The sequence below is a fragment of the Calypte anna genome, chromosome 17 (genome assembly GCF_003957555.1).
Source record: "Calypte anna isolate BGI_N300 chromosome 17, bCalAnn1_v1.p, whole genome shotgun sequence".
Taxonomy (NCBI): domain Eukaryota; kingdom Metazoa; phylum Chordata; class Aves; order Apodiformes; family Trochilidae; genus Calypte; species Calypte anna.
In genome coordinates this window covers 4,754,908-4,782,770 of record NC_044262.1, presented here as the reverse complement: position 1 = coordinate 4,782,770, position 27,863 = coordinate 4,754,908, and the positions used below count along the sequence as shown (strand labels likewise).

Below are 27,863 nucleotides of genomic sequence, written 5' to 3'. Positions count from 1 at the left end.
GAGTATTTTATTGTGATGCTTGCTTAAAATCTCCTACAAGTTCCCCGTGAGAGTAAGAGAAAAGAAGTGGGTGTGGGAAAGCCAAGAGAATCAACCTGAGATGATCCTCACTCCCAACAGTCTCTGGGTCCTCACTCACAAGTCACATCACTGCCAGCTGAATGACTGGAGCTGGAGGCTGCTGCACTCAATACAAAACCAGGAACCCAACTGCTGTCTATAAAGGTTTTAATATCAGTATAAATAGGGCACAGTTACAAAAAACTGCAAGACTGGAGCAATGGAATTTTGACTTAAAAACGTCGAGTGAGGCCTTGCTCTTCAGAAACACACACAACACACAGACTGCAGGGTGAAGGGAAGGCATGAGCACACATACACCATCTTGCCTTGAACCACTCAGTACAAAAATAGCAGTAGAAAGATGGTCTCTGAATTGCTGGCTGATCCCTTGGTTGTGCCTTAACTGGAGGGAGAGGCAGATTGCACCTTGTGTGAAGAGCAGAGTTAATGCCCAGCGGAAAGTTTTTCTCCTCTCTCCATCCAGCCACAGCTTCCCCAGCTGAGGGACAAGCTATAAAAATAAAGGTTTTGACTGTTCAGCACTTGCACTCAGCCAGGACACAGCAGCGGGCTGTGCACAGGGGCTGATGGCTGAAGAGCCACTCTTGGCTTCCCTTTTTACATTCACTCTGCTGCTGGGTTGCAAAGAGTTCAAGGGGATCTGGCTGCTGATGTTCCAGTTCAGTTTACACCCCTGCCCACACCTGCCCTCCCTCCCATTCCCATTCCTTGTCACCAGCTCTGCCACAGGTGATGCCTTCTGAGGTGGACATGAATCATTCTGGTGCAAGTCCTGAAAAGGGAGGCAGGGGCAGGACAGAATTTATCTCTGCACGTGTCGGACAAAAGCCTGCACGAGCTGGAACAAAGGCTCCTGCCCCTCAGGACCCAGCTTGGAGGCAGATTTTCCTTGGGGAGAAGGCAGAACCCCACTGGCAGGTGAAGAGGGACCACCACGTCGGAAATAACGAGACAGGCTGGAGAGCAGGGTGCTCTGAAATGAGAAGCAGGTGAGCAATCAGCTTCCTTCAAACACCCCTCCATCCCCCTCCCCAGACAGGGTGCAACAGGGCGCATGCAGCCCACTGAGGAATGGGCCCTACAGGGCAGACAAAACCAGATGACCTCCTCCCACGAGCCACACGTAGAGCAGAGAGGGAGAGAGGGAGGGATGCAGGCACAAGCTGCTTACCAGCTCAGAGCTGAGCTCCTGCTTCATCCGCTGCTTATCGCGGGGGTGCACGCTTGGGTCTCTCAAGTACCGCATGGCCTGGGAGATGAGCAGGTAGAAACAGTTTTCCATTGTAAACATGAGCAGAGACCTAAGCAAAGAAAAGCACATGAGCAGGAGCCCCGTGGAAAGGTCAGGGCACTCTCCTTTCAAGGTTAAAGAATTTCAGAAGGGCTTCACACACGCTGCTGCTGCTGCTGCTGCCCACGTTTTGCTCGAGCTGCGACACCCAAAGTGATCAGGGAAGACTGAGTTAAATATCCTGGTAAATAAGCATCAAACAACTCCTTACATACATCTTCAGTGGTTTACTTACGATGGGATGGCTTCAAACACCCTCCCCTCCCCCCTCCAAGTCCCTGCTTGCTTTAGAGAGCTTCTGGTGGGCTCTCTGAACTCCGTGGATTCTGAGTGAGCAGCTCTGAGGCTACACAGAGGCCTCTAAACCTCAGCTCTGATCTGAAGAGCATTTGGCTCTGCTCCTTGGGCAGGACTAAATCAAAATGCTACAAACTTACTTGAGGGTTTTAGTTCCCTCTTGCATATTCAGCCCTGCAGCCTGAGGGAAAGGTTCCTTCTTCTTATCCAGCTTAAAGAGAAAGAAAGAGAGGCATTAGAGACAGGAGCTGCAAACACCCCTAACTCTTCAAGGTATCAGTTGAATGAGTGCCCTGAGATCACTGCAGCTGCTGTGCTCCCCCAGACACAGAAACAGCTCCTACCTCTCCCAGCATGTTAAGGGCCACGTTGACTGTGGCGAGGAGGGTCCCAAAGGAAGGTGCAACATCTGAATCAAAGGCTGGTGTGGTGAAACTCAAAACAAAAAGCACGTTGTACTCAGCAAGGTCCAGAGACTGCAGGGAAACAGAAAGAGTGAGTGAGCCCTAAGGCCATGAGTATGGTATTGTCTTAGGAACACTTGCTCCCTGTATCATGCTTTTTGTGAGGAGAACCAGAAGCACTGAGAACATTTCCCACATCTCAGGTAGACAGAGGAGCAGCACAGAGCTGCACAATCAGACTTAGGGCTCTCCTCAGATGAATCAATCTTTTCCAACTCCCAAGCCGTGCATCTTGCCACCAAGTGGCAAACTTCAGGAATGACTGTTTCTGGATAGTTTTCCAAAACTATGTACCCAGAGGCATAGGAGGGCTAATTATCCAATAGTTGGCAGCAGGACACTGCCAGCACCAAGGATTAAACCTCCCTTTTCTGAACTTGAGAGACCAGCCACTTGGTCACCCTAACACAGGAGGATTACAAGAAGCCACCTTTTCAGAAGGATGAGATTAATATCCCAGCTGGGTCTGGGTCTGCTCCAACAAGGTTATACATTCAGAGTTGTGCAGATCACACACAAGATCAGCCAAACCCTCCACTGATCAGTGCCTGATTCCTAAAAGGAATCCCCTGTGTCCGGCCCTCCTGCTCTCTGCAGCCCAACACCAGACAGAGGTGTGGTGGTGCCACTGCCTCACCACACAGACCCAGAACATCCCTGGAAATGCTGGAAACCACCCCCAGGTCAGGGGCAGAATCCCTCCTCTGCCTCTACCTGATCGAGGAGGATCTGGCAGACATCAGGGGTGAAGTGGCGCAGGGCAGCAAGAGACTTGCTGAGGATTTTCAAGAGGCTGTACTGCACTGTGAGCAATGCCTTCTGCTCTGCTGCCTCTGACTCAGGGCTGGGATGTTTGGAGGAGGTTTGGGGATTACGCTGCACTCGTGGAGTCACACTTGATGGAAGGGAATCACCATTTTTTGTCTGTGGAGAAACAAGAAAAAGAAAGTCGTGAATACAGCTATGATTATTTTGCACTATTTTCAGGAAAAAAAAACCCCACTATGAACAAAAGGAATGAGGAAATAAGGCACCCAAAGTCTGTCACCTGCTAGAAGCACAAGAATCTGTGCTCAGTGTGCATGAGGGGAGGCACTGCATTGCAGGGAGGCAGCTGCAGAGGCTATTTAGATCCCACATTCTGGAAAAAGAATCTCCAATCAACACAGCAAGCCTTGGCCATGCTGAAAGAACACATCAGTAGCAATGCATTGTCTCCACCTGATAAATTTAAGAATTCCCCAAGACAAAGAGTTCACTCTCTTAAACAAATCACATCAGATCAAGGACAGCAGGTCAACAGTGGCTTAATTAATGGCACTACAGAGCACTACAGCAATGCAGCCTGCTTGCTGCAGCACAGGCAGCTGTACAATGACAAAAGCACCATTCAAGCCCAGGCTGCTGTTTCTCCAAGACTGGCTTTACACAGTCCAGAGATTTTACCCACTCTTTGCACATTTTTTTTTGCTGTGGAGAAATGCACATCCTAAGTGATGATGATTGCCAATAATCACCACCAGGAGTGCAGACAATTAATTCAATATCCAAGTGCCTAGATATTGAGTAACAGTTGGCAATACTTCTAACCTCCAGCTGGGCTCACATCCCCATCCTCACCTGCAGATAGTGCTGGAGCATTTTGCGGCTGTGCAGGAGGGAGGTACAGGCCTGGCACAGGTAACACAGATTCACCTGAAATAAATAAGGTGAAGGAGAAATCTCTGAAAGCTCAAAATCCATCTATTCCCTGTCATTGGTAGAAGCTAAAAAATCCAGTTAAAAAAACAAACCACTGTGATCACAAAGGATCAGTGCAGTTGCTTCATTTCCCACTGTTTTCTTGGAGTCATCTGGCAGTGAGAACTGAAAGCAAGACACTGAATTCCTCAAGTTGTTTTTCCATTTGGCTATCCCCAACAGTTAAATTTTCCTCACTCAATTCAGACACAGAACTGACAGAACAGACATTTAAATTACCTCAGCAATAGTTCCTACCAGAACAGCCACAAAAAGGTGGCACAGTGCTGTTCTCTCCACACATACAAATCCCTGCACTCCAAGGCAATGAATTACCCCCAGCAGTGTCCTGATTCCTACCTGCATGTCCCTCATAAGCTGTGGCAGATGGAAATGCCATTCCTTTGTGAAATTTGAGAGCTGAAGAATGAAGCCAACAGTGTGATCAGCCTCTTCCAAACAGGCCAAGCTCTGTACTGTCCGGACTGCATTCAGGCACTGCAAAAGAGAGAAGTAAATCAGGATGGTTACACTTAGATCATGAACATACCATTCCCTTCTCCAGAAGAAAAAGCTGAAGACACAGAGGATTTGCCCTTAGGAACAGCAAATGCATTCACAACATTAGTCACACAGCACAGGGGTCAGACTCAGAGCACTTTATAGTCTCAGTCAGAGGTCAATGCACTCCATGCATATTCTGTCACAGGAGAAGAGAGGTCTTTACCTGGGGAGTGTGCTTACCAACAGGTAATTCAGCCCCATGAACAGGACTCCTGTCTGCACTGACACTGTACAGCCAGTACAGGTACTCCAGTATCACACTGAATTATTGCAGCTGTATTGAATTATTTTTACCCTAAATCTTCCTGGGTCAGGAGCCTCTTTTCCGTGCTATTATGCTTTCTGACCTCTCTCAACATCCAACACAGAAACTAAGAGAACCATCACATAGGAGAAATGTGACATACCTGAAGAATTCTCTCTTGATGGACACCAACAAAGTCCAGTGCCTCTGTCAGGAAGTTGTACCGCAGCGTTTTCAGCAGCCGCTCCATCAGGGACATGGAGAGCCGATAGACGCCTGGCCACGAGGGGGCATCCAGGGACTTCCGAGATGAACCAGAGGTCTGAACAGAGCAGAGAAAACCCACAATTAATTATTTACACTGCTGCCCAGCGTGGCATGTGCCACAAACTCTCTGCACCATTTTGGAAGCCTCCAGGCTCTAGGGGTGGCTGTTGTCCTTCCCAGCCCAGGAAGGTTCTGCTCCAACCACAGCGTGGGGAACTCTCCTCCTGCATTCCCACCCAAAAGGAGGTGGCACCCACCTGGATGGACCCATTGGTGCTGAGCTGGTACACACTCAGGAGGGGCAGGCAGACACTCTGTGTGACACCAGCACCAGCCACTGCTGCTGCTCCCTGCAAATCACAGAACAAACTGCTGTTAAAATCTGCACGGCCTCTCTGAGACTGAAGAGACTCACTTGGCATTAGGGATCTTTGTCCCTGTCACCACCCTTCTAGAACTTTCATTGACACACAATTCTTCTGTCATGTCATAAATTCAATATGAAGAGACACTGCCTGGTAAAATCTGACCTGCACAACTGAACTATGAATTCCATTTCAGTATCACTTGGTTTGATATATACATAATATTTGAAACAGGCTGGCTTTGGGGAGACCTTGCTTTCACCTAAAGCCTCACACAAAGATGAATTTCTAATACTTAATTAACACTTCACTGCAGCTAATAAGAGAGACAGTTCCAACACTTCATGCTGTTTTATCTGGGGGGGGAAAATTTACCTTGCAGAACATATTTAGTGAAAGTGCCTGCTCTAAATTACAGGACTGTTCTGGCTTGCTCAGGTCTTCCATCCAAGGCAACCCATTACTCAGAAGCACAAGACAAAGCAGGCAGGACACATTCAGAACCTTCTGCTTGCCAGCCTCTAAAAAATCCCTTTTATCTACAGATGACTGTTCAGCTGCACTGCAGACAGAATAATGAGCTATACAGTTCCTATTAAAAATGTATGGCTATATGCTCTCATTTCTCTGCATCTCTCACCTGTTGAGTCCTTGCTAATGTCAGCAGTAAATGTAATGAGGCCTCAGTGAAGTGAAGGTTTTGTTTAACTCTCAGACTGATTTCCAGTGCAGCAAAGATGGTAGGAAGCACTGGGACTTTCCTAGTAATCTGAAGCCAGTAGTCTCCATCATCATCAACTTCACAGAGCTCTTTAGCCAGATGCAGACCCAGCACACACACCTGCAGTGGTAAGGAAAGGAAAAAGAGGTCCAGGCTTGACATAGGTACCAAGAAAATCTTGAAAGCATTTACTAGCACAGCCTGAAGTTCAGTCATTCTCAGAATCATAAATAAAAGCACCTGGTATCCCTCACACTACACTCTGCACACCTCCTGCCTGTATTAGCAATTGTGATAACCTTTTTTAGGACAGATCTGAGAGGCAGCAACAGCCAAGTTCCCAGACTGATGTGTGCCAAAAAGACAAGGAATGATCCTGAAATAGAAACTGCCAAAACTGCCTTTCAAGGCAGGAGGTTGTAAGGGAAAGTTGTTCCAACACACAAGAGAATTTTTAAAGAAGAAACACAGCTGCAAAGGAGATGAACCTTTACCCCATCTCTCTGGTCCTTGTGTTTAACTCTGGAGGCATCATCTGTTTCCATGCTGTCCTTGTCATCTGTAGCATCTCCCAAGGTCAGGCTGTGTCGAGTCTGATCAAAGAGGGCAATGACCTCATCCTGGAGTGTTTCACACACACTCAACACCAGCTGGGAGTACTGTGGGATCTCACTCACTGGGACACACACAACAGACAACAGTTAGCACACAGTCCTTGTGCTTGGGTTTCCAGTTTAACTGACAGCATCACTGGGACACATTTCTTGGAGTTAGTATTTACTCTGTTTTCAAAACCTACAAAACAGAATGTGAGGAACTGTGACTAAACTGGAGGATTAATTTTGAGAGGATATATAATAAGGGATTAGATGATCATCTCTATAACAAAAACATGTAGTTTTACCAAGAAGCCTCATTAACTCATGGCATTTCAAGGCACAAATCAAGCACTACTACGGACAGATTATTTCCTAACTGCTCACTACAGCACTTCCACCCATGTGTCCAGACTGGGTGCAGTCTGTGTTCTGTGAGTCAGTATAAATACTACATTCTTATCAACCATTATAATAAACTGCACCACCTTTTACCAGAATGACTGGAAACTCAAAATCAACAGCAAAAAAAAACATTTAAAAAAACCATAATCCTTCTCTTTCCTTTTCCAAAAACCTGGGGGCTTTCAGGGCCCAAGCAGTGGGACAAGGACTACCTGCAGAGGGAAGATGATGCACTTCCCAACACCACAGTTGTCTTTGTATGTTTGGTACAGAGAAATACTGCCCAGATTCCACTGAGGGTCTCCAAGTGCTACTGCAGTGCAAGACGCTCAACAAGTGACAGGAGTAATGACCAAACTGCTTTCTCTGGCTTGTAACAAAAATGTACTCTCAGAAGTTTTTCTTGGTTTTGGGTTATCTTCTGTTCTGGTTTATCTATCTTTTGGTTTTATCTTCTGTTACCTCTAACTAGAAATACATGCCAGAATCAAAGCTCTACAGTCACTCTGTGGGATGGCATTGCTGGTGTCCCTCTCACACCTGCTGAGCTGTTTTCAAGAACCTTTATTTGTCTCTATCCAACTGATCAAACACAGAGGTTATTGCTGGGGAAAGACAAGGGAAGAAGCACACATATTGTCAGTGATAAACCTCATCCCTTTCTAAAACTAGCTACAGCAAGTAAGAAAAAAAGCAGAGAAGTCCCAAAGATGGTGACACTATTCAGCACCCTGCACTACCAACACCAACTGCATTTTCATCTTGGAAACACTGAAGTGTCAGGGTGTGTCACAACAGCCCTGCTCTTGGCACTTGTGTATTCACCACCTCACCTTTCATCTCCTTCATTTGCAGCACAGTGATGAGAGCTGAGAACACTTTGGCTTTGGTTTTCTCCATCATCTGCTGATCTGCCTGCAGCACTCCCTCCAGGATCTGCGTCAAGGAGTTTATGATTTTATCCACTGAACCCAACTCGCTGACAACAAAAAGGGAGAGCTCTTCAGGTTAGACAGGATCCCTCAATACATTGGCTTGACTCAGCTGACTCTTTCATCATAAGTTGTATGATCCACACAAATAAAAGCAGTTCTTCCAAGTAAAGTCACCACCTGGATCACACTGAAGACATTCCACAGTCCAGTGAGAATCCAGGACTATCACAAAAACTTTTTGGATATACTTTTCACCACCAAGCAGGAAGCCAAACCATAAATGCATCACTACAAGAGATTTCATCAATAACCTACAGATATTTGCCACCCCAAAATGGCAGTTCTATGATAAGGCTCATAAGTGAATACTATGATAAGGCTACAGTGAACTCCCCAGATCACTGAAGGAATCTCACTACAGCAAAACACTCAAAAATAATCCCCCAAGTTTTTATATTTTGCAGTTGCTAATAATTATCCAAACAAAATACCCACCTCTTCCACTGTTTGAGCAGGATCAGAAGAAGGGTGCATAGCATAGACCCCAGCTGCAGACAGGATACTGACATGGGAACGAGGAGCTAAGAAATATTGCAAGAGTTAGAGCTGCAGCAGTCACATAAAAGAACACTTAAATCCTCATCCAAGCACCACCACCAAATGTCCAGGTTTGCCCTTCAGTAGCCAGAGCAGCACTGAAGGAACCAGAATCAGGACCCCTTGCAGGGTCACCCAGTAATGACAGGAATAACAAATAAAAAATAAAGATTTATAACAAGCTCATCAGTTCAGGGAGAGAGGCTTTGTTTCAGCCCAGTTTCACAGGATCTAAAACTCCTCAGAGAACAAAGATGAGCAATTGGGAAACTGAAGAAGGGACAGGAAGCAGCACCTACCAAAGCCTTGGTCCCATTTAGTACATCCAGAAACAATTGCTGATGAACTGCAGGATCAGTCAGATGCATGATATCTGCCTAAGAGCCACAAAGACAGAGATCAATCAAGCACAGCAAAAGATGAACCTTCTTAGCAGCCTAACATCAGTCTACTGTTTTAATTTATTACTCTAAGAATCACCAAATTTACAATTACCTGCTGAATAATGCAGTTTTACAGAAATCACTGAAGTATTATACCAACAGTTGACAAAAAGTCAACAATTACTAAATTCCCTAATAGTGCACTCCTGTCTTACTTGACTCAGCAAAATCTCTTCAGGCTTACAGAATTGCTTAAAATTGCTATAAAAATTATTTACTACCTCCCTCCTCTGCTCAGACAGACAATATGCTCATTTTGATCAAACAGCAAAACACCACCTACTCTAACCTCTTGTACCATGCTGGTGCCCAACTTGTGTTGTAAGCACACAAGAAAACTGGAAGAAAAAAACCCAGTGAATTCTTCACTCTGGCTTTGTAGACCCCGAAAGAGATGATGATGTTTTATTTAAAATGTTAATTTGAGATTATCAGGAAAAAGAAGAGGTAGCTCTTACATAGCTAGTAGAGATTATCAGCAGCATCCTCCAGGCTGAGATGAGCATTTGGTATTCTGTCACAGAGGCACAGCTGCTCCCCTCTGTCTCTGCCACATGATGTGCCAATGACTTCACATAATCTGACCAATAGGCAAAGCGTTTTTTGGTGGAGAAATTCTTCAGTGTGTCTTTGAGGGACTGATCCAGTGAGCCCCTGACCAAACCAAGAGGAGAAGTTACCTTCATTTATTCTTTGGTCAGAAGTTACACTTCTTCTGAGATTCAGGTAGGAAAGCCAAGGGCACAGCTTGCAAGTGAAGGTTATTCCACAGATTAAACCTGTGCAGGGAATCCCACTTTTTGCATCAAATGTGAAGGAAACACATGAGCCCTGAAGAAAACCTGAGATTTTTTTTTTTTCCTTTTTCCCCAGAGGTTTTAGTTAATCCTGACTTTTCAAAATATTAAAGGGCAGTTATTTTCAGGAAAATGAGTGAGAGAACACTACCAAAATGCTCTTCAGCAATCACTGCAGTGGGTGTACTTAGCTTAGTTTACAAGTAGTTTTAATAAATACTGTATATTCTCATTCCAGGATACAAGGAAAACACTAAACTAATGTTCTCACCTACAGGCAGCAGAAAGATTGTGACATCTCTTTCTGCAATTGGAGATCACAAGAATCTCAAATGTAGATCTGGGATTTGTTTATAAATCATTGTTCCTCCCACATTTTCAGAGGATTTGAAAAGTACATCCACATGTACTTTTTCCCTCAAAATCTGCATGGTCTATCAAGATTTAACACACATAGTTTAGGTAAGTAAAAAGTACAAGGAAGAAGGAAAGACTAGCTAAGACTCACTTGACAACATAGTAGATCTCCAAACAGATGATTTTCATGATTAAGGCACAGGTATCCAAGACACTGAGCTAGAAAGACCAAAAACAAAATAAAATTAAAAAATCTGAGCACCTAGCTGTGCAGGGTGGAGTTTTGACTTATCCCCACCCAGTAAACTGGAATAAACTGATACTCCAGTTTAGTTTCTCCCATGATAACAACAGTCATGTCATTTGACTGTAGACTGGTGATAATGTGGAAAGAATGCTGTGTTCAAAGCAGCCTGAGAGAGAGCACAGGGTTTTTATAATGAAGGGAAAAACTCCCATAGAAAGGAAAAACAGCAAGAACTGAATCAATTCCTCTGTAATACCAGTCAGCCCAAGTTATGCAAAAACAACCCAAGTTTCTTTTGCTGAACAGCACAGAAGTTATAGTATGGGTACACTACAGACAGCAGAACTTCCAAGGAGCAAGTGTTACCACTGGGTAACACCAATTTTTGGTTCATATATGAATAAAAAGCAGAGAACTGTAAAAAACATTCCATGGCCCTACAGTCTCTGCAAAGCCAGAAAGCATTCACCTCATCTATCTGTGTTTAAACCACTTGGTCATGCTTTCTTCTAGAAAACTGCAGGCAGAGGGAAGAGCCACATCACTTGGAAACCTTGTCTGGGAAGTATTTAACTACCATCAGTTTGTTTGGATGTCACTCACCTCTGATGATTCTGAAGGTGGAGGAAGAGTCCCAAAGAGTGGATTAGTTAAATTTTCCCAAAACTTTGGCCTAAAAGATAGAGATAAGTATCAGTTACCTACCCCTGCTATGTGCCTAGCAGCATTTTGACTGTTTCTAACTTCACAGAAAACATGCTTGGGTAAATACAACCTTACAGAGCTTTGTATGAAAGAACCACAACTAAATATATTTGTTTCTCTACAAGCACATCCAGGCCGCACACACAGGCTAAGATACAAATGACTGCAAACTGATGAACTAAAGAAACAGCATTTTGGGAAAAAAGGAAGGAAAACGCATTCTATAAAAACAAGAACTCACTTTGTCCTCAGAACTAGCATGGCACTGTCTCTACGGTCCTGCCAGAGAGCATGGAGGAAGGCAATGGCAGCACGGTGCAGGAGGGGAGGGCACCAGTACCGCTCCTGATGCTTGGAATCTATCAGCTCCAAAACTACTTGGAGGCAGCTCCACTCCCCTAAGCTGAATTCCTAAAGCAAAAGGAAAACAGAAAGGTTACAGGGCCACGGAAGAACCTATGAAACCACAGTGTGCTTGATTCTGTTTGAATTAATTAAATGCCTCATTTGAATTAATTAAATGTCTGAGCGCTGGAGGCATTTAAAAGGATTTTTAAAAGGCCTTAAGGACCAACTGTTTGGACCTGGACCTTAAGGACATGGTTTAGTAGTTGACTGTGGTGTTAGTCAAAGGTTGGACTGGATGATCTTAGAGGTATCTTTCAACCTAAACATTCTGTGATTCTGTGAACAATAGGCAAATAAATCTCAAGTACATGATGCCACCACATAGTTTGTATTTAACTCCAAAGAATTCAGTTATAACACAAGAGAGAAAAAACATTTGTAGGGGAATAAAAAATGAGCTAAGCCTTCTAAAGGTACCAAACCAAGAAGACCCTGAACTGTGCTGCAGAGGAATGGGTACTCTGGCAAACTGATGTTGACCATAGTACCTCAGTCTCACTGACAAGCCACTACCAGAGTGAAGAGAGTGGCCACAGGGACCTTTGCTCTGACCCAGCAGATGCTCTTATGTTAATTCAGTATTTGCCTGATCATTGGGGAAGGTTTCTCTTTGGTTACAGGGACAAGTGAAACTGTGGTAGTACCAAAAGTGCCAGCACAATCTGCAGTTATCTTTACCTTAAGCACATCAGGTTACACATAAGAACTACCAGATTTTAAAGACTAGTGCTCTGAGGACACTACGAATGCTACAAAAAAAGACCAGTGATTCTTTGGGCAAACGTCTGCTATTGTACCTTTGACCCATCACTGCCATCCTTCACTTCCAAGTTCAGGAACAGCTCAATGAGCCCAGGTTGTGTCTCCACTGCAACTGTGAGGAACTCCAGTATCATGACTTTGATCCTCATGTCCTCGATCTTGCTCTGCAGGCGGGTGAGGAAGGCATCACGTATGGCAGCAGCATCACTGCCCAGGCAGGCATAAACAGACATGGGAGCAACCTGCAAAAGGAAAGAAACATCAGAAGCAACCCAGCAGAATGTTTCTTCTCTCTAAAAAAGGCAATTTGGTATTTCAAATTAAAACTCCAAAATATTTGGTACTGAACCGACAAACATAGGTGATGGAACTCCAAAGGACATTGTCATTAAACAGTAAGAAACCTGCAAAATAATCCATGTTTTCCTCTCTGGCAATTCTGCTTTGTCCTTCACCTGTTTCTCAAGGGTTATGACAAAAATGGTAAAGACAAAGAGAAATGTTTCTTGAAATAAATAAACCCAGAGCTGGATTTATATGCTCTGATAACACCGCCAATATGTTCCCAGAAGAGTACAAAAACAGTCTAAGAGGCAAAGCTGAAATCTCTTTAAAACTTAAAACAGGATCTTACTTCCACTAAGGAAGATGCTGAAGTTCCAGTTAAGAAGATGTAGGAATTGTATTTAAGAGTGTGACTTGAGCAAGTTATTTAAAAAGTGGAAAGAGAACAAATGGAACTGTACATAATTTGCAGGAAACACCTCACTCGTGTGAAGCCTCTTGACAGGACTCCTGAAAATTATGTTTAAAAACCAGGAGCCCTTGATGTGATTTGGAATGTGCTCTCACTTCCAGTGCACACTGCCTTCAGCTGACTTGCATTAAGCTCCCTGACACCAGCAAGCCTGAAGAAATTATCTTGAAAGAGTTTCAGTGGTGGGATGGGTCACAAGGGTCTCATCTCACCGTTGCCAGTCGCTTGAGCAGCTGGATGGCCAAGCGTGGCAGGGCAGGGTCATGCTTGTGGTAGATGTATTTGGCCAAGACAGCAATAAGATTGTTTCCATGAGCACCTGGAGAGAGAGCACAACTAAAATTAGAGAGAAGAAACTGCAACAAGAGATAACAAGCTACCCAATTTCCAGAGCAGTAAATAAGAACTAGGTCAGTCTTCCAGAGGAATAAGGCATGGGCCCAGCCAGGGGCAGCTGATTTACTTAGTCTGTAATTACAGCTCTCTCATTACAAAGCAGCAAACAAGCCACATTTGCTTCATACTTTTGAAGCTGTCCCAGAGGAGAAGAACACCCTAGAGGAGGGAAAATATGCCTTCTCCTATCACTTGAAACCACACCTTGGAACCCTGAAATCTTAACTCCTGTTAGTAATGAGACACACACTCACAGAAAGCAGAGCTTCCCCCAGGGAGAAATACTCACCATGCTGAGTAAGTGCCTGTTCCAAGGGAGACACCACGCTGGAGGGGGGTTTCAACCTGATGACATTGTTGGTGACAGAGAATGCCAGCTTAACTGTTTGGATCAGCAATTGACCTTGGCCTTGTGACTCATCACTGTGTTTCCAAAAAGAAACCAAAGTCAGTCAGTGTGCTGACAACCAGCATTTGTTATTTGCAGAGCATTCCAAGAGAGAGTTCTAATCTCTGTCAGTCAGGGGGTTCATTTTTACTCAGGCTGCCACAACATCATGTAACAGCTGCTGAAATACAAACCCTCACATACCTACCAAAAATATTGTCTACCCAGCCCTGAGTTTTCAGCATCAAACAAAAGAGCCTGACAGCCTACAGTCACTTTTTTTCACCCCCATTTTGGGATACAGGGATTTAAAATGTATTAAGGCAGAGGGAGAAACATTTAGATATCCTACCTCACAGAAATTATAGTGAACCAAAACTGAGAGAAAATTTGCTTTAAGTCTGGTATTTTCCTAAGATTTTCCTTATCAGATAAACATTCTGGAAAGGTAACAAAGTCAAAAGGCTTCTCAAATAGGTCTCATTTCCCCTTCAACAAGTCTGGATTCCCTTCCAGACTTGTTTTGAAAGAAAATCAAACAGGAGACTGTATCAGGATAACCAGATAGCAAGTTTGTCTGGCCATGTGTCAAGTAAAGCTGGCCAAAAAACCAAACTGAGGAGGGAGGAGAAATTCAACCACAGTTAAAGCTGAAGATTCAAACTTTCAGCAACCACACAAGGAGGTAAAGAGCCATCACCTGGAGCTACATTTCAAGAATTATCATTTGCTTCTTTGTACTCACACTACTGAAACAAAACACACCACTCACCTGCTGGGCTGGGAGGCCATTACCATGTCAATGGTGTCCACACCAATCCCCATGATGTTAATGACAGCTTGTCCTGCTTCAGTGTTGGCCAGACTGAAGATGCACAAGGACTGAAGGCTGGGGGCATTGCTGTGAGATGCAGAGACACAGGACAGTGGCACTAAGAGCACTTGCAGGATTTTCTCACCTAGCCCTTAAAACTACACAACCATCCCAGTTCATCCCTAGACATTTATATTAAAAAAAAATGAAACAAACACATAGCAAGAGAGTCCTCCTGCACTGTAAACCTGTCTGGTGCAGATCTGAAATGCATCACCTGCCCTACCTGCTGCGAGGATCCATTTCAGGACATAAATTCAGTATAGCATGGATCAGCTGCAGAATAAGGCATCCTAGAGCAGGAAAGAAATGGACTGCTCAGTTCAGGAAGATCTGTTGCCCAGTTCCTAAGATTTTCAATCAAATCACAACCCCTAGCAATAGTGGTAGACATACAACAAAGCAAATCCCAAATGGCTGCTAGAAAAGCTGTGATAAAAAAGGAGTAAAAAGTCACACATTTTGTTCAAGAAGACCCTTTTTATCCCCTCCTTCTTCACTCCCCCCACCAACATCCTTACCAATTTTCTCTCTGACTCCATGAGAGTTGTAACGCCATTTGTGGTAATTTGGTAACATTTCCTTCAGGACAAACACAATACAAGGCACAAGCCCTTGGCTCTGGGTGCTACCAAGCTGTCCCTAGGAGAAACAGAAATGTTATTGTCTCCCTTCCACTTCTATGGACAAGAAACCTTTTGCAGAAGTTATGACTTATGTCTTTTAAAGGAAAAAAAATTATTGAGCATGGGGATTTACAAACAACTTCTACTCTTTTGTGGATCAGATGAATCCACACAGTTTTGTGAAATAATCTGACTGCAGAGAAAGCACCCAGAGTAGAAGGGAAAGGAATCTCAAAAAATGGTCACTCACAGAGACCACAGGGATCTCAGTCACAGCTGGGTTTTCACTTTCTCAGCCCACAGCTGACTTCACATGCAGAACTTTCCAGAAGCACTCACCCGGACAAGAGTTGTGATCAGGTTCAGGAAGGAGATGGTGACACCATACTCCCCTTGAGGCTGTTCTATGCTCATCAAGAGGTTTCCATAGCCCCCAGCATTCATCCCCTCTGCACTGGGAAATAAGCAAAAGGGTTTATGACACAAAGAGCAGGACTCTGATGTGAGTGAAAGATCTCAGAGGCACAGATTTCACAGTGGGAAAAAGTTGTCATGACATTATCAATAGGTTAGGAAAAAAAAAATTAAAAAAAAATATAAAAGCAAGGGCTGGGGGGTGATGAATACCTCATCATGTGATTCATACTGGACACTGGATTGGCAACAAATGGTAAGAACCCTGTGTGGCGAAGGTCAGTCCACACCTGCAAGAGAAAAGTACAGACATTCCCTCTCATTCACTTATCCATGACTCCCAGTTTTCCATCCAGCAAAGCCAGAAGTTAATTTCCTCACCTTGGCTGGCATCCGAGCAGCCAGCACTGTCAAACAATTGACACATGAAGCAATAACATCCACAGGGGGAGAGATCACAGTTGTTAGCCTAGGGAAAAGAAATATGATGCATAAAAAGCAGTGCCATCCATGCTCTAGCCCACATGCTGTTGTTGGCATCGAAAAAGCTTCTCTTTCATTGAAGTACACAAGTATAAAACCTAACCAGGTACATACAGACACCAGAGTCTGCACTTCCAGTCTAGACTTGCCACCTCCCCCTCGCACCTGAGTCAGATCAAGGTGCTCAAGAGGCTGGCAGGACAGCAGAGTGTCACAGCCAACAGCAGTTATGCAGCAGAATAATCACTCACAGGTAGTTAATACAGAGTTAATTAAGTACAACTTTCCTAACATCTGGAAATTATTGATCTAACTATATGCTTTACTGCTCCTTCATGTAAATATAGCTACCAATAAAAAAATGTATTTAGAGGGATAAAGTTGCACAACATTCAGGAGAGAAGTGGAACAGGAGCCATTCTGCTGCAGCAAAACATTTAGCAGTGTGCAGCCAGAACAGTTTTAAGAACTGAACACCAGTCCTGGGGAGTTCAAGCACTCAGATGCACTTCTTGCAAGGCAAAATCAGTAACCACCCGTTTTTCCAGATCATTACATCTTCTCAGATACCTTTGCTGTTGGTGACTTCACACCAGTCCTTACCTCTGCAGGAGCATGTAGATCCGTGAGGTGATTGGCAGCAGGCAATCAGCTATGGATACATCAGTGCTGATGACTTTATGAACCAGATCAATTATTGGCTTGACTCTCTGGCAATGCTGAATGACATCTGAGCAAAGAAAATGAACACTAGAATGCAAGATCATACTTCAGCAGTAATCAAGCCTGGAACAACACATGTTAATCTGACCACACATCCCCTTTAACACACAAAAAACATTTATTTTATCTATCTCAACTTTTCCCACACCTAGAATTTATTTCATCTCACTACATGGCCTTGGATTTTTGGAGTGAATTTTATAGCATTATAATTTTTAGATTTTAAATTATTTAAATTTAATTTTAAATAAATCCTGTTCTAGGAAAGGATTCCATGATTTTTCAAAATTATTCAGAGCTGTTCAATCCTAGTATTGATCTCAAATCGATGATCATGAACTATGAAATATTCTCTTTGATAATCCCATTTTATCTCACCTGCTGTGGACACAACATGGAGCAGCATCTCAATCTCACAGGTGAATAGTGTCCAGCTGCTGTAGGAATACTCCCATCGTACCAAATAAGCCCGATCATCCAGCATCACCTGGCCCACTGTGCCCTGAGGAATGCGCAGATTCGTTTGACCAAGTCCTAAAGATTCAAGAACCAGGTGAAACCAAGTCATAAATTTACTCCTGAGACAGAAGAACTCAACTCCCCAAAGCAGTTCAACAAGAAAAGGTTCACTGGAGTTTGGATTGATAGGAAGCTGACCATGAGCCAGCAGTGTGCCCAGGTAGCCAAGAAGGCCAATGGCATCCTGGGCTGGCTCAGGAACAGCGTGGCCAGCAGGTCCAGGGAAGGGATTCTGCCCCTGTGCTCAGCTCTGGTGAGGCCACAGCTTGAGTCCTGGGTCCAGTTCTGGGCCCCTCAGCTCAGGAAGGAGATTGAGGTGCTGGAGCAGGTCCAGAGAAGAGCAAGGAGGCTGTGAAGGGATCCAGCACAAGTCCTGTGAGGAAGGGCTGAGGGAGCTGGGGGTGTTGAGGCTGGAGAAGAGGAGGCTCAGGGGAGACCTCATCACTCTCTCCAACTCCCTGAAAGGAGGTTGGAGCCAGGGGGGGGTTGGGCTCTTTTCCCAGGCAACTCTCAGCAAGACAAGAGGGCAGGGTCTCAAGTTGTGCCAGGGGAGGTTTAGGTTGGATATTAGAAAGAATTTCTTTCTGGAGAGGGTGATCAGGCATTGGAATGGGCTGCCCAGGGAAGTAGTGGATTCTCCGTGTCTGGAGATATTTCCAAAGAGCCTGGATGTGGCACTGAGTGCCATGGGCTGGGAACCACGGGGGGAGTGGATCAAGGGTTGGACTTGATGATCTCTGAGGTCCCTTCCAACCCAGACAATTCTAGGATTCTATGATTGCAGCTTTCTCACCCAGAGGATAGAGGAGCTTTGCAGCCTGCCTTCGCCACAGTGTGCCATCCTCATGAGAGATCACATCAGGAGGTTTATGTTTGTACAGTTCAATATAAAAGGACATTTTATCCAGGAAGCTGTACACCTGCAGAGAGAGAGAGTTTAAACAATAGAGCCAAAGTGCCAAATCTTCTCAGAAATTCACCAGTGGGGTCATTTCCAGGAACAGACAAGTTCACTTGACATGAACAACACATCAGCCCTACTGAAGCATCATTAAATAGTCCACGTGTCCAGATGAGTCTCATCTAATGAATTAGGAACTTCTTATGAGTTCCTTACAACCTGAAAAATCAGGCAGTGTATTTATCTTCAGCCATTAGAATTGAGAAGTTCTCTAAAAGCTAGAAAACAGCTGTTCTACAACAGCAGAGGACTAAAAAGGATCCCTGTCCTCTATTCTTTGAAAAAAAACTTAATTCCTGTTATCTAAGATTGCAATTAACATAAGCAGATTAATGGATAACACTAGAACATGGCATGTTAGCCCTGCCTTGAAATAAATCATCTCCCAAACACCAGGAGAGATGCTGTACCTTTTTGGCAGTAGATTTATCAGACACAAGGGCTTGGAGCAGCTGAAGGAGAGGAGTAAGAAGATGGGGGAACATCCCACACACACTGTCCAAGATAATACCCAGCCCAGCAGTAGGTTCCTGGTGGTGCAAACAGAAAACAGGTGTCTTATTGCTAACAGGAAGTGCTACAATGGTGTCAGTAGAACACAAGGATATTTCCTTTCAAAGCTGTACATTTAACATTAAACATGCACAAAAGTATCACTCCAGTCCTTGCACAGACTAAAGCAGGAGGCAGTGTGCAAGTACAAGGCAGGAAGTAAGACTGTAATGCATTACAGATCATCCTATTTCTGTGACAACAACAAAATAAGCATGATGCTTTTGCCAGCAGTTAGTTCAATCCCTGCAACCCCAGCCCTGGTTTAAACTATCACCTATATTAAAACTTGTTCCAGTATCCTTCAAGAGTAAAGCCAAGGCTGTACCTAAAAGGCAGGAAAGGGCAAAAGTAAATCAAAGACAGAAAAAAATTAACACTAACTCCTCTGGCCTTCCTAGAGACTAAATACACAAACATACTCAGTCTGCTCCTCTCCTGAAAAGGGATCTCATATCAGGTTTTAGTTACAAGCAAGGCAGGTCAAAGTAGTTGTCAGTGCACTTACTGTCTTCCAGAAGAGCTGAGGAATGCTGGAAGCTGCCAGAACTTCACATGCAGCATCAATTATATCCTTCGAAGGAAGACAGGACAGAGAAAATAACTTTTATTTTACACACAGAAATATCATCCTCACCAAGTGTCACCACAGTTTTGGAATTTAAGTTTCCATGCTTACAAGCCAAGATGTAACTTCTTCCTCTAGTCAAAACAGAAAGAAACACCCAGAACAGGCAGCCTAAAGACATCCTCCTGATCATGCATGGACTGGCCAGGACAAACATGTCCCCTGTATCTGCAAAGAGCTCTCTGATCTCTTCTCAAACTTGGAAATGGAGTATGTATTATTTTCATTGCTTCAGAAATTACCCATCAACAATTAGTTTTAGATAAACTCTTCCATTATTAAACAGCTGATCTGCAGAGGCATTTACTAAGTTTGCACTGTATAAATGCACTAGAAAAACATCAAATCACTCTTTTAGATCTAAGTCAGATAAAGGTTTGGTCTCAAATAGAGGATTACAATTTAAGAAAAGTTAATTAGCATCAGTTATGACTGGTTATTTTAAATTAGGTGACAGACACAAGGAGCCTTGGATGCCTACCTGCTGATTGCCCAATGTGTGCAACTCCAGTGATGTCAGGACAAAGGAAAGAAGCCCATAAATACACATACAAGCTGTGCTGGCAGTACACTGGGAAGAAAGAACACAGCAGAAAGAAATTAAGAGAAATATTATGAATTAAAGAACACACTGTAACAGTGCTCAGTCTGCTTTACAGACTATGGGCACATCTGAGTAGCAGCCACATTTACACATCCTTGCTGCAGTCAGCAGTGGGACAGCAAAACAGGCAGCAGGCATTAGTTAAGCTCCACAATAACATGAAATATTTCATCAGAAAGAGAAATCTTGCCATTGCCATTATCATTAGAAATCCCACAGAACAGTAAGGGTTGGAAGGGATCTTTGGAGATCACCTAGTCCAACCCCTCTGCTAGAACTAAAATAAAGTAAGGTGCTTTACTTCATACTCTGCTTAAAGCCAGTTTTACTTTGGAAGAACACTGGTTCAAAATCACCACTCTCTTTGCCATTAGTAGTTAAACCCCCTCGAGTTTGTGCATATGATCATAAGGAACTCACATTCTTTCCCCCACTGCTCAGGGATCTCAGCAGCTTTGTCAGGTACTGGAAAACATTCAGCTGGATAGCAGTGCTGCCCATCCTCCTGATGATGCTTGCTGACTCCTCTGGGTTTACAGTGTGACGGAGCAGAGCCCAGGCCAGAAGCACTGAAGCATGATGCGAGACATCCCCCAGCTGCAGCAGCTGATTGTCCATCTCCTGTGCAGAAAAAACAAAATAACTGAGATCTTCTGAGAACAGATCATAGCTGAGTGCTTCTGCTTGCTAACTTTCACCTCTTCCTTGCAGCTAATTATTTCAAACATGTACCAAATTATATACTTCCAACCTCAGTCTGGTTTTCTGCATGATTTACAGTGGGTCAAACCTCAGATGTTCTCTACACTACAAATCATTTGTTTCATTCCCACCCACTTTTTTGGCACACATCTTTCTATAGGGAAAGGCCCAGGATAACCAAGGAAATATAAGGGAAAGAGTAATTAATTTCATCCTTATTTTCCCCAGAATGTTATGTGGATGCTGGTTCCTACGCTTGGCCAACAAACCCAAGAAACTTACAGACATCATCTTTAAACAACACTCTCTGGGTAATCACAGGAAGCTCTGTATTGCTAGGCCTGACCAGGGGTTTCTCTGCCCATGCTTTACCTGGTGGATGTGCCCACTGTTAGCTAACTTGTGCTCCCCTGTCCTGTCATCCAAAGCACGCTCGTGGAGGGAGTCAATTTCCATGCCTTCCACCAGAATAAGAGCACTGAAGTAGCTACAGGCAGGAAAAAAATAAAAACAATAAGTCAGAAATTTTATTTAAGAATTATAAAAGGGATTTAAAAAAATAATTATTAATTGTTCAAAAAACCAGCCTTTAGTTTGCTTTTGTTCACCTGTTCTTTGAAGCAGTAAGAAATTATACAGAATTAACAGTGGGTAATCCAAAATCTGTCTTGAAATGCTAGTGTATGATAGATTAGAACCTCCAGAACTAGCATTTCTGGTTGAATAGACAAAAAAAGGCACTGAAATTTGAAGACAGCTTTTCTACCTCTGTAACTCTTTATTGCCTGGCAGGATTTTCAAACTCCTCCACCTGCAGCTTGAGTTTTGTCCCATGCAGCAAAACAAAGACATTGCTGCTGTTTTGTTTCCAGAGCAGCTGGAACTGAGGCAACACTGCATGTCAGAGACAGCACTCACCCCCAGGCAGGGAGCAGCCAGACTACAGCACAGGACTGTGAAGATTTGGCTTTACCACTAGGCCATCACTTACAAAAAGATTAGGTACTGGATTAAAGCTAGTGTACAGATACCTCCATTTTGTCACAAACCTATGTAGCCAGAAATGCTATTTTGCCTTCATCACACTAAGCTGAGCTTGAAACAGCAGTGATCTGAAGAGTCAGCAGCAAGACTTCTAAATGCTTTTTCTTCCTGAGAAAAGCAATAGTTTTGCTCCACCCTCACTTCAGGAATACACATGATACTCACCCAATCCGATCCACCAGGTGATCCATGCTCTCATCTACCAAATGTCTGTTGGTTTGCCTAGTTCCAAATCCCTGTTCTTTGAACATCTTTGCAAATGCCAGAAGCTCCTCAGGTGCCATTTCAAAGTATGCATAGTAAAGGAAGATGACTTCCAGGAGCATGGACTGCTCACGGAGGCACTGCACAAACCAACGGGAAACCTGGCGTTCCGTCTGCAGGAGGAAAAGTCCAACCATCACCTCCTGAAACCCACAGCTCAGTCACAGCACTGAGACAAGTGAGGAAGCATTTCAACAGCTTGTGTAGCCTGCAGGTTGTATCAGTGGCAAGGAAAGCCACTGTAAACACAGAATGTGCTGAGGCAGAGACTGCAGTGAACAGCTCTGCAGAAATGGATCTGTTATCCCAGGGATCTGAGTGGATTTATTACAAGGAACAGTTTCATGCAGTTCTCTTTGTTTCTGAGTAAAAGTGTGTTCTGTTAGAGAGAAAATGAATTTTAGATTGCTAAGACAAGGACAAACATTCTTCTTAACTGCATCTGCACCTATGCATTTTCCAATACACTACATGTAGGGAAAGACTTTTAATGTTTAATAAACAGAAGAAGAAAACAAAATACCATGAGATTTCCATGTGTTTCCCACGTAGGAGCTTCTGCTTTGTACAAGGCTTCAAACTGCTTCCTGTAATTAGGAACTAGTTCCTTGTCCAACTTCTCAACACACTGGAAGTACTGTGCCTTAAACAAACAAATTAACTCCTTACACACACAGTCACTTGCTTTTTGTAATCACAAGCAGACAGTTACTACACAACTTACAAATTTAGCTTATTTTAATGACATCTGACCCATGGAAAGGTCCCTGTACTCACTGTGTAAGGGTGCCTCTCATCCTGAAAGTAAGTGAGGAGGTGGAGGACACAGCGCAGGATGCAGATCCTCTCCTCATAGTAATAATCAGCAACCTGTGAATATCAAATGTTTTCAGCACCAACATCTTGAGAGTGCCCAGCTCCCCCTCTCCTCTCCCATACAATGGTCCTCATCACAAGAACATACATTGTTCAAACACTACTACAGGTAGAGCTTCAACTCAGCAGTTTTTAAGTTCTTGGGAAAAAACCAACAATTAATGTGCTTGATAAAACACATCCATGGGGATGTGCCTGTAATTATTCTGCTAAATGAAAAAAGGTGGAAAAGAATGGCAGAAAGACAGAGATGTGATCTGCCATTCCTCATCCTATTATCCTCTGGTAGGTATGATCCCCAGTCTCCATCTCAGAGCTGTCACTTCAGACACCCTCCCAGATAAACTCCCCGATAGTAAGCCTAAAATTTCCTTTCTGTAGCAACCATTAACACTGTTCAAATCTATATGCACATCCCTCTGTTACAAAAGCTTCTTCTAAAAGTTGTTCTTTATATGAAGGAATACTTGGTATTCCAAGATTTTCTGGATCCCTGACAACACATCTTTTCATCAGAAAATGCAAACAGAAATGACTGACCTTCAGTATTAGAGCCTGACTCTGCCTTTCATCTTGAAGAATTGTCTGTAAGCAAAACACAACAAAATCAAGAATCATCTACTGCACAAATATCTACTGACAAAATACATCCTCCCCAAAACCAGACTGAAATAAACTAAAGACAATTTTTTTTTTCAATTTCTTTTGGAAAGACAGATCCCTAAAACAAAAAGCCAAACTATTCATTTGTAACTAAGCATTTTTCTTTATCTGCACTCACTCCTCTTCACAAATCTGTAGGTTTCTGGTATTCCTGTGAGGCAGAGGACCTGTGTTCCTGCAGACAGTCAAGCAGGCTTGGATATCTGCTATCCCATTTCTTTCAAGCAGCTTTAAAGCATCACAGTTTCAGAGCCAAAAAGCTACAAAGCCACTTCCAAATCAGAACTCAGACTCACATGTGATCATATGCATCAACAAAACACTGGTATTAAGGAAAGTTGTGAAGTAAATCAAACATAAAAGGGAACTTCAGACCTTCAGGGAGTCCCTTGTTCCTCTGTAATCCTCTTGTAGGTAACACTGTAACAACTTAACACTCTGCTCTTCATCCAGACCCTGAAAAACAAAGATGCTCTGAAATTAACAGAAAGCAACTGATCTCATTAAAGATTGTCTACAAATGTCCTCTTCAAATCAAGTAACTCCCAAAATCTGGCAAAGGAAACCTCTATGCACCACGCAGAAGCTTCCTTTAGTCAGCACTTCTGCTTGAAGCAAAATAAATCCATTTCAATGCAGCCAGTTTAATTTCAGCAGCACAACAATCACAAGAAAAGTCCCAACACCAGCCATTGAATTCTGAGCTGCTGGCTCAAAGGGACATCACCTTACAGGTAAACTGACAGCATTCCCAAACATGACAACTGATTTAAGGGACACAGCTTTTTAGCTGAGCACTTTCAGATGTCTTGAAAGAACCCGAAAAAGACCAAAAGCAGGTGACTGCTGCTTAAATTCAAGGCCCTTTAAGCAAAAAGGGATGTTAATCAGAAAAACTAAAGCATCTCAAGGTCACCAGTCACTTGAAAGTTCTGACCCACAGCCCCAACATGTGCTTCTAACATCCTTTAGATTATCTGGAACTGAAAGGAACTTAACTTTGCCTCTATTCATCAACATCAAGAAGCTTAATTAAGATACCAGAACTCCCAAACCAATGCATTCCAATTTAAAGGATAAAAGGTAAGCAGATGGCACCATCACTCACCAAAAACTTGCTGACCCTCAGACCCAGCTCTTTCAGAGGAGCAGCTACATCTTTGTCAGCTTTTATTTTTTCAGCAGAAGTTGTACTAAAAAAAAAAAAAATAAATGTTAACCATGAAAAATGCAGCAATCCCAAGAAATGAACTAGAGAGGATAATTTCCAAGTTTTCAGTTTCATCAGTTTCAACTGAACATAGGGCTAAGAGCTACTCAACATCAGTGGCAACAACAGAAATGGATTTTACTTCTTTCTGGTCTATTACTTCATGCCCCCAAATGTTATGTGGGTTAAGTACTTTCTCTTACTACTCTTCTGAAATCTCAAGTCATGCAAGAGAATAAAAAAAATCTGTCTTTATGTAATCAAAGAGAAATATTCAACATGCTCCTTTACTTATTAGAAGGTCCCATTCTAAAGCTTAACTTGTAATATGAAGCAGTTACCATACCTTGGAGGTTTATAGTATGAAAGTCCCTCTAACAATCTCTGCCAGTGCTTGTTCAATTCTGCTGCAATCTGTGCCTAAAAAAAGAACAGAACCAAATACTAATGAAGCAGCTCCTCAAACATACACTGCCAAGTATCAGATCTGTTAAATTTAAGTGAAGCAAAGAAATTCCACCACCAAAGAGACAAGAACAGCACCAGACACACACCTATGATTCAGACTGATTCAAGGTGCAGCTTGTATGAGCAAGCTCACTGCCCTGGCTGATGGCAGGGAGGGAGATAACCAGGGGGCAGTGGGCTAGGTTCAGAAATATTTGGATTTCCAACCTCTGGCCAAATTCTTGAAAGCACGGGCTCCATCCCAGAAAATAAGGAAGCAGGATGTACCACTCCTGAATACCCCAGGCCAGCCAGGCTAGAAAGCAGCACCTGTGTCCACTCCAGAAAGGGAACCACCTTTTCACATGCACACTTCCAGGCAGTTCATGAAGCAGCTATAAACAAGGAGTGGGAGAATGAACAAGTAGCAGAGACAGGGGAACAAAAATTGCACTGAGGAAGAGGGAAAAGCAGCAAAACATATTTTCACTAATGTTCAACCAGATGTACAAACTATATATTCAGTTATGGAGCCCACTCAGTGACAGGTAAAGCTGCTTAGAAAGACATGGACTTACTGGTTCTCTTAAAGCTGATCTGCCCAGGAGAATTGTCCACAATTCTCTGCTGCTCCTGCACACAGTAGGAAAAGGCAGAGAGTATTTTAATGACAAACTATTTCAGACCTCCTTTTAGCTCACACCTTTTCAAAGCTGCCATTAACTCACAACTTGGAAGTTAGCAAAAAGCAAGCTAATGAATGTATAGAGCAATAATTTATTCAGTTACTTTCAATGCTCTGCTCCAAACAAATTATTCTGTAACAGTTTCCTCCCCCACTTTAAGTGGAAAATAAAACTGGGTGAAGTGAAAAACTGCAACACCTTTACGTAAGGTAGGAAGATCTGCCACAGATTTTGAGAGCATTTACCCAGAGCTTCTGGTTTCTACTGGAGAACTTTGTAGAAAAGCCAATCTGTGCTGTAAGATGCTACAGATCAAACCCTGAGACCCTGGCTTAGGCATCCAGAAAGAGGAGTTTCCCTACAACAGCTCTGAAAAAGCTCATTTGCAAAAAGAGTATTCCAGGAACTTGAGACAAACCATGATTAGATAGCAACATAATACAAATCTGGAGTTAAACATCCCAGCTCCCCACGCAAGCACTGTCTGCAAAAGCAGGAACACTCATTAGGTTATTTTTAGAACCATCTCATCAAAATAACTCACTATGGCACTGAAAGGCATCTGCAAGTTGTGACACACGGTGCCACTCACAAGAATGTAAAGAACCAATATTTCCAGTACACTACCAACACCATTTCTACCTGCTGACCCCTCTCTGTGTCCAAGATAAAGAACTCTTCCTGACTCAGCTGGGGGTACAACCTCTCCAGCCCACACAGAACCCCCCCAAAAGGCCACAGAATCAGGCTGCAAATAGAATGGTTTTGTAGAAGTGAGGACAAGCCTGGCAGAGCCAAACCCTTCTGCTTCTCATTCCCTCCCAAGCTCTCCTGGGAATAACCCAGAGCCCGGTTTGCTGCCAGTTCATTAATGAGACTGCAAGACAACAAAGGAAGGAAAGCTCCCTTTATGGGATCACATGTAACAGCGGTGTCCTTGTTCCCGTTATAGACACCAACTTAATAAAATTAAACACCCAGGAACACCCCAGCCTACAATCGTTATACCAAACACCAGAGAAACGAGCTCAGGACACAGGAGGCACCGCTTCACAGCGCTGACCCCGGGGTCATTCAGAGAGGCACCGAGTCCTTTATACGTTTCCCACGTCTCTATTTTAACCTTTACATTTCCCAAGCGTTGTCCAGAAGCGGACAGACCACCCGCACCCCCAACACCCTCCCGCAGGCTCCTCAGGAGCAGCCACTGCGGGACAAGGAGGTCCCTGACAGACTCTGCCGCCCCGCGAGGCCTCAGCCCCGCACAGAACCCCCCGCTCCAACACACACTGACGGGGCGGCATAAAACGTGAAAACAAAACACCCCAAAACACTCAAAAACCACCAATAACACCGGAATTCACCGCCGGGGTTGCGGGGGGGGGGGGGAGGGACACGACTCCCCTCACACTGAGGGGCGGGGCCTCGCTGCGCGCGCGGGAGGGGGCGGGGCCAGGCCGGCGCGGGCCGCGCTGCCGTTAACCCTCCCCGCTCCCCCCCCCCCCCCCCCCCCCACTCCTCCCGATCCCCACCGGGCCTCTCTCCGGGCCCTGTCCCGTCCCGTCCCGTCTCACCCGGGGGGTTCCCGCACACCGAGACCCCCGGTACCGCCCCTCCCCCTCCTCTTCTCCCCTCCCCCCCCGGCAGCCGCCGCGTGCCCGCACCTCGCGCGCAGCCCGCCCGCCGCCATCTTCGCTCCCCTCTCACGTGACCCGCCCCGCGGGGCCGCCCACCTCCCGCCCTCCCCGCCCGGCGCC

General features: G+C 44.1%; 1 protein-coding gene across 1 annotated transcript; it reads right to left on the bottom strand.

Moving 5' to 3' along the window:
- Positions 1 to 211: 211 nt before the first annotated feature.
- NUP188 (nucleoporin 188) lies at positions 212 to 27,843 on the bottom strand. Its single transcript, XM_030460992.1, has 44 exons — positions 27,771 to 27,843; positions 25,999 to 26,053; positions 25,320 to 25,393; positions 24,872 to 24,956; positions 24,139 to 24,219; positions 23,641 to 23,685; positions 23,002 to 23,094; positions 22,748 to 22,867; positions 22,126 to 22,337; positions 21,289 to 21,403; positions 20,635 to 20,835; positions 20,092 to 20,181; positions 19,491 to 19,556; positions 18,841 to 18,960; positions 18,263 to 18,389; positions 17,329 to 17,484; positions 16,831 to 16,957; positions 16,126 to 16,213; positions 15,958 to 16,034; positions 15,670 to 15,784; positions 15,226 to 15,346; positions 14,931 to 14,997; positions 14,603 to 14,731; positions 13,732 to 13,865; positions 13,259 to 13,365; positions 12,325 to 12,531; positions 11,361 to 11,530; positions 11,018 to 11,087; positions 10,319 to 10,386; positions 9,472 to 9,667; positions 8,870 to 8,947; positions 8,469 to 8,554; positions 7,872 to 8,017; positions 6,532 to 6,713; positions 5,957 to 6,157; positions 5,209 to 5,301; positions 4,848 to 5,006; positions 4,237 to 4,374; positions 3,757 to 3,831; positions 2,851 to 3,060; positions 2,017 to 2,148; positions 1,813 to 1,883; positions 1,256 to 1,385; positions 212 to 1,057 (listed from the first exon to the last, which is right to left on the bottom strand). Exons 1-44 carry the CDS (start codon positions 27,794 to 27,796, stop codon positions 887 to 889), a joined length of 5,214 nt encoding a protein of 1,737 aa, XP_030316852.1. The 5' UTR covers positions 27,797 to 27,843; the 3' UTR covers positions 212 to 886.
- Between the last annotated feature and the right edge of the window lie 20 nt (positions 27,844 to 27,863).